Source organism: Pelophylax lessonae (assembly GCF_965119305.1).
Source record: "Pelophylax lessonae genome assembly, chromosome: 10".
NCBI lineage: Eukaryota > Metazoa > Chordata > Amphibia > Anura > Ranidae > Pelophylax > Pelophylax lessonae.
This window is the reverse complement of record NC_138777.1, coordinates 139012977-139023696: the sequence shown is the minus strand read 5'-3', so window position 1 is coordinate 139023696 and position 10720 is coordinate 139012977. Positions and strand designations below refer to the sequence as shown.

General features: G+C 44.2%; 1 protein-coding gene across 3 annotated transcripts in view; it reads right to left on the bottom strand.

The window, feature by feature from the left end:
• Positions 1-3452: 3452 nt before the first annotated feature.
• Positions 3453-10720, bottom strand: part of CTCF (CCCTC-binding factor) — a 299523-nt gene continuing 292255 nt past the window's right edge. For all 3 annotated transcript variants that reach the window (XM_082270324.1, XM_082270323.1, XM_082270322.1), the window contains exons 10-11: positions 9306-9485; positions 3453-4224 (exon numbers count right to left, since the gene is read on the bottom strand). In XM_082270324.1, coding sequence (XP_082126450.1) covers positions 4043-4224; positions 9306-9485 — 362 coding nt within the window. In that variant the 3' untranslated portion in view covers positions 3453-4042. The remainder of the gene's footprint in view (positions 4225-9305; positions 9486-10720) is intronic.

Here is a 10720-nt window from a genome sequence, read left to right as displayed (position 1 = left end):
CCTGCTCATAGTAAGTCGGCTACATGCTCCCAGAGGGAGAAAGTGTTTATACTAAACCTGAGACCTCCTTATCAGCTAGCTTAATATCCCATCTGGGGATTGCGCAGGGGAAGAGGAGACCACCCCAGGTCGCTCTTCTTGCTCCCCCGAGGGAAGCATGGCTTTTCTATCCCTTGGAAGGAGGACTCTTATATTAAGCCTGATGCCTCCTCATCAGCCAGCTTAATATCCCATCTGGGGATTTCGCATGGGAAGAGAAGACCACCACCAGGTCGTTCTTCCTGCTCATAGTAAGCCGGCTACATGCTCCCCCACGGGCAGCAAGGCTCTAGCTTAATATGCCATCTGGGGATTTCGCAGGGGAAGAGGAGACCACCACCAGGTCGCTCTTCCTGCTCATAGTAAGCCGGCTACATGCTCCCCCACGGGGAGCATGGCTCTAGCTTAATATGCCATCTTGGGATTTCGCAGGGGAAGAGGAGACCACCACCAGGTCACTCTTCCTGCTCATAGTAAGCCGGCTGCATGCTCCCCCACGGGGAGCATGGCTCTAGCTTAATATGCCATCTGGGGATTTCGCAGGGGAAGCGGAGACCACCACCAGGTCGCTCTTCCTGCTCATAGTAAGCTGGCTACATGCTCCCCCACGGGAAGCATGGCTCTAGCTTAATATCCCATCTGGGGAATTCACAGGAGAAGAGGAAACCACTACCAGATCACTCTTCCTGTTCACAGTAAATCTTTTTGGCTACAGGTCCCGCTGAGGGAACATATGGGCACTTACCAAGGATTGCTTAATGCTGGTATTAGTCCCAAACAGTCAAGGAAACACAGCACTTACCTGGTTCCGACTGGGCTTACCTGCAGCCACCTAAATCGACCTTCCCCTTCCTCTCACATGAGGTGGGTTGCAGTAGGCGTCCTTGCTTTCAGCTGTCCGGATGCATCACATGAGGTGGGTTGCCTTCCCCCTCTTTTCTTTTATTATACATGGACCATAGAAAGGACACTAAGTAAGTCCGACTAAGGTCCGGGAAACGGGACTCAGCCCCAGTAGTCTTTAATAACATGCAAGGATATGTTCCAGCACTTTTACCCGGTTCAAAACCATGGGTTTGGCTGTGACTTGATCGGCCTTCCACCTCCTTCTCCGGAGGGTAGTTGTGGAGGGCATCATTTCCCCTTCAGCTGTCCGGGCTCTTGTAGCCTGGGAGTCTGCTTTCCCGCTAGTAAGCGGATCCAGCGTCTCCTCCACACTTTGTCTTCCGCTGCTGCATCCTGGAAGTTGCGGTTTCAAAGAAGCGGCTTGAGGCGCCCGTCCGGCGGCTTCCAAAAAACCTTCTGTGGAGGAGAGCTGCTGGCGCCGGAGACAAGCCTAGAGGGGCACCCAGGTGACCGACGGCTTGTAGGCATGGGGGCGACCTGTGAGAAACCCGGGAGGGGTGGCAGGTAGAGCTCTACTCTCAATGGCTTTGCTGAACCTGGCTCACAGGGGTACCATAGGACTACAAAAGTCTGCAGGTCAAGTGAAAACAACAAACGTTCCGCTGTAGGAAGAAACACAATCTAAACTGAGGGACAGAGGGAAGGGTGGGGCCTTTTAACAACTGTTAATTGATTGTGTTTCCTGTGGGGAGGAGCCTATCTCTCATGTTTGGGCCGTCCTGGAAGGCGAAAAGAGAAAGCACATTGTGGTCAGTTTTCTGGCTGTGCTGAGAACTTCGCCTGCAATATAAATATAGCAATATAAATTACATTCTCTTGTCTCTGTCCAAATTGGAGACTTTTCCCCTCAATTTCTTTTCTGGTCACTCACGGTCACTGGAACAGGAAGGGACTGAATTTCCAGAGAGGGCATAGTCCACAAAACCGGTTCTGATTGGTACTTACCCTTCCCTATTCTATCCAAAACAAAATTTAAAAAAAAATTACCATATGAAGGGAAAGAATAGACATTTAAAAATAAATGTTATTTACGAACATAAGCCAGCAAACGCAATTATTAAAAGGTCATCACAACACAAAGTAAACCTACATTAATTTATTAGCTATACAGTGGTACATTCGCATATCAGAAATACTACTTTTTGCCCATAAATGTTGGCCTCTTAATATAATCAAAATATCACACAAGACAGCAAGTACAAAAGGCTTTAAACTATCCAAAGATCTAAGCTGACAGTTCTTGGTCGGTGGTATATCCTTAGGTGAAAGAAAAAGAGGTTTCCCACATGAAATAGAGTGACACCCCCCCCCCCCCCAACTGTCAGTTTTGACAAATGAGGAATCCCTTCCAATCAGCTGCTTGGACCTGAGAAAAGAGACTGCCACAAGGGTGCTACTGTGTTTAAAGGATAAGTTGACCTTTAAAAAAAAAAAAAAATTAAATGCACATATTCTTGCAGGTAAAAAATAAAATATGCATTTTCTTTTTTTTACTAGAGCCTGAAGAGCATGGCACCCATCATCAGCAGATCACGGGTGCAATGGCAGGCTCTTTCAGTCTTCTGATTGCTTTTGCCCATACCGGCTTTAAGCTACAAAGCAAGAGGAAGACTAAATGAACTACGAGTGATGAGCAGCGCTTTCACAACCTATTCAAACTACAAGTCGCTCTGCAGCCGCGGTTGTCGGTACACCCGTTTTTTTCTTTTCTTAGTAGAATGCTGAAAATGAATGACGTGGATGTGTTGGAGGAGTTTCGCTGTTTTCATAAAATGACAGTGGGTGCAGGGAGACGATCCCCCACCCACTGTCACAGTGTGGGCAATGCTGGTGGCAGTTGGCAGGTGCATAGGAGTATATGACATGTTACACCCTGCATATTTGCTTAACATGCAACATGCTCTAAAAAGGTGAACTTATCCTTTAACCATTTTTTTTAACCACAATACAGATTTGGCTCAAAAATCTGCTGCAATTATCGGGGGTTGCTTTTTTGTCTATAACAAACTGCTATTAATTAACGACTCCTGCTGATCTGGAAAGATCACGTCTGGTCAGCATTAGCAGGTTGTTTACCATCTTAGAGTGGGTAACCTCTAATTTTATATAAAAAAAGTAGCCATTATGATAGAATATATACATTGTCATTGGCAGCACAAATCATGTGCATAAAAAAAAAAAAAAAAAAAGGAAAAAAGGAGGTATAAAAATTAGATTACATCATTGTACCTATGGTCAAGTTGAACTTGAACACTCTGCAACTTTATAAGTACGAAAGAAAGCTAATGATTTCAAAATGTGGTGATAAAAACTTATTGTGTTCCTAACTTAACTTATGCATTCGCTCATAATAGTTAAATTCCCCATTTAAAATAACATTTCCCGCGACTTCTTTGCACAACTATGACGTTTCATAGAAAAACGTTACAATGGTTTTTTTTTTTGTTTTTTTTTTTTGGTTTTTTTTTAAAAGTTATTTACATAGTCAGATCTTGCACAACAAGGAAAAAAAACACTTTTAAACAGAATGTGTATGAAAAAGGTACAAGTATGTGTGTATACATTTATGAATATATATGCACACAAACAGTCCTTTTCCTAACATTTTTTTGTAGGGGACCAGTGAATCTTGAAAAGGGTAGGTTTTTAGTAGAAATCAATGTTTTCTAATACAATGACAGTTTTACAATTTAAGTAGTAGGCAACATATAACTTAAATGTCTTTTCTTCTCTAAAGCTCATACATATTACATATGCCTATTACCATTTAAAATAGAAAATATTGGCTAAAATGTGCAGCCTATGAAAGGTGGAGAGGACTTTACTTGTCACTGCTGAGCTGTAACAGGCAACAGTGAATAAGAAAGGAGTCCCTTGAAACATCAATAAGTTACAAACAACCCCAAATATGTCCATGATTTCCATTTTTGGTCACTCAATGAGTTTGCCCCAGCCACCACTCTATAGGCTTGGTAAAATAGATCTTGTAAAATGAAGATGAAGCAACCAAAACAGAAAAAAAATCCCCATAAAATACATGAGCTTTAAACACAGCCCTGATGAGCTTAAATCAGAAAAGCTGTGAAACTATCCATCATCACCGATCCATCATGCTCAAAATCATCTCTGGAGTAAGGTCGCCATTTGGAGCTTCCACTGTGGGAGGAGGTGGAGGACCTATCACACCAACTGCTTCCATATCAGACTCCTTCTTCACTTGAACTATGATGTTTTCAATGTTCCCTGTTGATTGATCGTCCACTTCAATTACAGTTGCAGCTGAAATGTGAACTCATATTAATATACAAAAATGATAAAGGTGAGATAATAGCAGTATTAATAGGACTTAAAATGTATCTAAAGCCAAAAATAGAATTTTTGCCTTACCTGTAAAATCTTTCTTGGGAGTGCATTACAGCAGCAGTCCCCAACCTTTTTGGTACCAGGTAGTTTTTAGTCAGTGAATTTTTCCAGGGAATGAAAGTTCATATAGCCTGTTCATATAGCCTGTTCATATAGCCTGTCCTCAGCACATGCTCACATCACAACCTCCCCCCCCCTTTACACCACAGTCTAACTTTATATCAGGGTCCACAATCCCCCTGTTAGGCAGTTCCCTCTTTAAAGCAGTCCCACAGTGTCCTCCGTTCCCCTTCATATCACCCCCTTCCCCCCCAATCCCTTTACAGTACAGTTTACTTCACATCACAGTGCCCCTTTACAGTGCACTCCCCTTTATATCACAGTGTCCATAGCAATCACAGCTACCCCCCCCATAGTGCCTTTTGCAGTCATGGCCTCCCTTTCCTCTGGTACATCACTGGCCCCTTTTAATATCTGCCTCCCCTACACAATCAAACCTTCGGCAGGGCAGAAGCCTGTGTCCACTCCTGGGTCTCCTGCCAGTGGAGGGAGGAGCTGCAGGTCTGGATGGAGGGCAGAAGCTGACCAACTTATAATTTAAGAGGGCGATTACCTGCTTGTGGTTATGAAAAAACTCCCACTCTAGACACACCTGTAGGGGGCTGTCCCACTGGTCCAATACCCCCCTGCTATCAGCATTCCCAACTCAGTTTGGTAGCAAGCAGTAGATAGTCCAAAAACCCCACAAAAGAGAGGCGGGGGCGGCGACTGTCAGAGGACTCAGAGAAAGGAATTTTACGGTTAGATTTTACAAAAATTCAGCTCTCTCTTACATCCCCTGACAGTCGCCGCCCCTCATATAGTCTTAACCAATGGGATGTCCCAAAGCAGTGTAGACATGAGGGGTGGGAAGCGCAACCATCACAAAGGCAACGCAGCACCCAGGTCAGAGAAAGGAACCTTATCTGAACCAGAAAGATAAACTCTGGGTAACAAGAAAGCTCAACAGGAGCAACAAACCCAGGAAAGCAAATTAACAAAGGGGGAAACAACCCCAACAGACAGGGACAGGTAAACGCCATGTCCCCCTCAAAGCACGGCCGCGCAGGACTTTGAGGCCAAAGGAGGCATCTGCCGATGCCAAAACGTCAAGTTTGTAAAATTTGGAAAAGGTGTGCACGGACGACCAAGTTGCTGCCTTGCACACCTGGGCCACCGAAGCCTGATGCCAGAAGGCCCAGGACGCACTCACCGCTCTGGTAGAGTGCGCCTTGACAGGGAAGGGCGGCACCGGTTCCCTAATTGAATAGGCCTGTACAATCGTCTGTCTGATCCATTTCAAAATGGTTGCCGCAGACGCAGCCATACCCTTCTAATAAGCGATCCAACGAAGGCGTGGGTGCCTCTCTGCGAAGGGAAGCCTCCTACCCCTGGTGGTGGGGGTGCCGTCAGCCAAAACAGGATTCTAGCAACACGCGGGAGGACGCAGTTGAGACATCCTCGCGAAGTGGCCACTTTGCGGGCTTTTGTCCCTGAGGACAGGGACAGGTCCTTTGCGAGGCCAGGGCGTACGCATAGCCTGCTAAACTCTCAATGGCGGGCTGGGATTCCGTAAGGCTCTAGTACAACCAGTGCGATTCCCAGCTCCGCAAACGCTGTAGTCTTACGAAGTTCTGACTAACTAGCGCAGGAAACAAATAAAAAAGCTAACAGTGCAAAGAAAACACACTTCGCATAAAATAAAATGTAAGAAAACAGAAGAAAAGGCTGAGACTGTAGCCCCAGCACAGGGAAGCCTATCTTATTCCTAACTAGGCAAAAGACAGAGTTGGGAATGCTGATAGCAGGGGGGTATTTGACCAGTGGGAAAGCCCCCTACAGGTGTGTCTATGCAAATTGTTTGTGTTTTTAACAAGTTTTATGCCTAGCTTTCTCCTGTGGATAAAAGGTCAATACCCAATGGTGAAGACTATATGAGGGGAGGCGACGGTCAGAGGATGCCAGAGAAATATATATTTTTCACTTTCTACTATATAACATCTCTCCCCTCCCCAAAATGTAAAAATCAAATTTTTTCATCATTTTAGGCCAATTTGTATTCTGCTACATATTTCTGGTAAAAAAAAAAAATTCCCAGTAAGCGCATTTTAAATGGTTTGCTCAAAAGTTATTGTGTCTACAAACTAGGGGAAAGATTTGTCTTTTTTAAAATTTTTTACTAGTAATGGCGGCCATCTGCGATTTTTAGCGGGACTGTGACATAGCAGCAGACCTCTAACTGATATTTCTGACACTTTTTGGGGAACCAATGACATCACTACAGTAATCAGTGCTAAAAAAACGGATTTTTGACTTGCCGTAAAATCCTTTTCTCTTAAGCTCATTGACAGACGCAGAATCCATATCTTGATCTTTATATCCATAGGGTATTAATGCCCCCTACAGGAGTAGGACACTAGGCAGAAAAAAAGTTCTGGCTACACCTATGGGCAGTCCCAGGGGGTATACTCTCTCTCTCCCTGCTATAGGATGTCAGTTATGTAACAAAGCAGTGTCAGAGAAATCATACCAACCCAACTCAAACAGAGGGGCGGGTACTGCGTCTGTCAATGAGCTTCTTAAGAGAAAAGGATTTTATGGTAAGTCAAAAATCCATTTTTCTCTGTCGCTCATTGACAGACGCAGAATCCATATCTTGATATCCGTAGGGACGTCCCAAATCAGTGCCATAAATGAGGGGTGGGATAACAGAAGAACCCAATTCAGAAGGCCAAAACAGAGCCAACCAGAAGAACAGAGGACTCATCGAAACAAGAAGATGAGACCCACCTGAAAAACAAAACAGAACCCCTGAGAGGGGTGTGGCTAGGTGATGGCGCTGTGAGCACGCAGCAAGCCGGAGCTCCGTGAGTCGGAGCGGTGCATGTGCCTCAGCAGTCAGCGTCCCGGCCCCCGCAAGTGTAGCATACATGCCGGCTACCCAAATTACAGCACAATCGGAGGTTACGGGGAAGCGATCGGACATTTCTACTTACTTAAGACGTCCTGCCGCTACACAAAGCTCTACAATTGCTGCTAAGATGGCGCCGACGCGACCCCCGACCACTGGACCCACAGGCCCTGCTTCACAGCAAAAAAAGTGCCTAAAACAATCACGGACCAGATGAGAGACTCTTCTCCCCACACAGGACTCCCTTCCTCAAGACTCAGCCATGGAAGAGCCTGGAGCGATACAGGCCCCTCAAACCCTATCACCTCAATATTTGCCTGTCACAGAATGGAAGGAGTTTGTATCCCGCATTTCAACTAAGCAAGACATCAGTGACATGGCGACCACAATCGTGAGTAACCTAAAAGATGAAATTAACTCCATTAAGACAAAAGTGGATCAGGTGAATGGCAGGGTTAGTCTGGTGGAGGAGGCGCAGTCCCTATCTGACTCTAGAATATATGAATTAGAGCATTCACAGTTATTGTTACAAAAACAGATTACCATTTTACAACTTAAGACGACAATAAAAATTGTAACCGCAGAAACAATATTAGACTTAGAGGTCTTCCGGAGTCTGTTATGGGCCCTGATCTTAAGGAATGCGTGGTGAAGATTATGAATGGGTTAATGGAGCGTTCGCTCACAGAACCTATCGAAATAGATAGGGTTCATAGGGTTAAAGCCCCACGCAGTGCAGGAAGGGAATATCCACGCGATGTTTTAATCAGAATCCATTTTTACGCATTCAAGGAGGAGATTATAAGGCGCGCCTGGAACCAGGGTCCATGGGACTTTGATGGCACCCAATTGTGATTTTTACCAGATCTCTCCCATAACACCCTGCGGATGAGGGCTATGCTGAAGCCCCTGTTAGAGGAGATACACAGGATAAAGGCCACCTACCACTGGGGCCACCCATTTCATTTAGTGGTTATACGAGATAAAAAGACGTTTGTTTTAAGGTGGCATGACCAACTCCCAGATTTGTTTCAATTTCTTAGCATTTCTCCAATACCAGTCCATGATTGGCTGGGTGTTTATGGAAATGGCGGTCCTGGAGGGCCTTTATCATCCTGTTTGGTATCCCGCCCTCAACGCCGTCGGAGGAATTGTTCAGGGACAACTACAGAGGAAGTGATTACTACATCTTAGGTCCAGGACCAGAATCCCAAGCAGGGAACTAGGTCCTTACTCCTGACTAGGAAGAAAAAAAACTGAGACCCTAGAGCAGGAAGTGGGAGTATACCACCTGGGACTTCCCCATAGACGTAGTTATGCTCTGTTAACTTAGTTAACTCTTTTCCGCCTACAGTCCTACTCCTAAGAAGAGCAGCATAACCCATCCGTCAAATGAAGATAGGACCGTGTGTCCGTCAATGAACGAAAGATAAATGGGCATTTAAATACATTGAACTTTCACAAGAAATAAATAGAAGGGAAATCTTCCAATGGGTACATCTGTGCACATTTCTCTCACCTTGGAAACATTTCCTATCACTTCCTGATGTGTCTAAATGACAGGAAGAAAAATATCACAACGGGAAACAGATGGCCAAAATGGGGTGTTTTTATTACTTTCTACTATATTCACACTAGAAAAAAGCTAATTGCCCTAAGATACACTTCAACCTAAATCATAACTATGGGCAATATAATTAAATGCATCATAAAATATTTAATCCAAAAAAGCACTTTACCTCTCTACTGAATTATGTAACACAAACTTCATGCTGTAATGACATGATATTCTGGCATCTCTCAAAAATATGACATCCCACAGAGCTACAGCCAGAAAAAAATCCAAGATGTATTCACTATGCCCGTTTTTTTTCTATAATGCTTGTGCAAACTTTTACAGAGGTGCCAAACACCTACCTAAAACACTGGCAAGGCTTTTTTCAGAAGTTCAAAGCCTACATCTGAGGTAGCATCACTCAATAAGGAAACAAAAAAAGGGGGGAGAGGGAGGGAATTGGGAGAAAAAATGTTTTAGAACAAAACTTACTTTGTTTGTGTTGGTTAGTTTTTCCAGGAGGTCTTCCTCTACGTTTTTTTGCAGGTGGAGGCATTGGAATAAGAGACTGTTCTGCATTATGCTCATGTTCCCCTTCTATCTCAACTGGCAGCTCATCATCTTCCTCCTCTTCTTCATCTTCATCATCAAGATCTGGTTCAGCATTCTCGTCTTAAGAAAACAAACAATTGTTTTATTTCGATAGGAGGGGGGCAAGGTATATATGTCACATATAAACTGCAAGAATAGAATTCTTTTGTGTTTAAAATGAGCCACTTACCCACTAGTCACTTAAACCCCCTTCCTAACCAGACCAATTTTCAGAGTTCAGTGCTCTCACACTTTGAATGCAACACTGTACCCATATAAAATGTTCCCCCTTTTTTCACAAAAATAGAGCTTTCTTTTGGTGGTATTTAATCACCGCTATTTTTTTGCGCTATAAATGAAAAAAAAAAAAAAAGACCGAAAACTTTGTAAAAAAAATAGAGTTTTTGTAAAATCTCACCGTAAAATTATTTTCTACGAGTCCTCCGACAGTCGCCGCCGTTCTTAATTCCTTACGATTGGGTAATGGCTGTGCACTCTAGGAGTAAGCTAGGCAGTTATTAAACAGTTAACAACAGGTTCTTTAACCAGACACACCTCTAGGGGGCTGTCCTACAGACATCCCTCAGCTACTTCCTGTATCTACATCCCTCAGCTACTTCCTGTATCTAATCAGTTTCGTAGCAAGCAGTACCGCAAGACAAACAACCCCATATCTATAATAATAGACACCAGAGGGGCGGGGCGACGACTGTCAGAGGACTCAAGAGAAAATAATTTTACGGTAAGATTTTACAAAAATGATATTTTCTCTTACGTCCTCTGACAGTCGTCGCAGCTCTTGATTACGATTGGGATGTCCCAAAGCAGTACCAAGGTGTGAGGGTGGGGAAAAAAATGCAACCTTTAAGAGGTAACCAAGGCCACTCCAGGCAAAAAAACATTGCCCTTTAAAAAGGAACTGGAAAAAAACCAGGACCACAAAAAACCAGAGAAGAGCCAAAAACTCTTCAAACAACTACCGTACTTACAACCTTTGCGGCCAAAAGAAGCATCCGAGGATGTCAAAACAGCAAGTTTGTAAAACTTTGCAAAGGTGTGCACAGACTACCAAGTCTCTGCCTTACACACCTGAGCCACAGAAGCCTGACGGCGAAAAGCCCAAGAGGCACCAATGGCCCGGGTGGAATTAGCCTTCACAGGGAAAGGAGGAACCTGACCCTTAACGGAATAGGCCTGAACCACAATCTGTCTGATCCATTTTGAAATGGTCGCTGCGGACGCAGCTAAGTCCTTCCGAGGTCCCTCAGGAAGAACAAACAAGGAATCAGATTTTCTCCATGACAGATAGGTAAAAC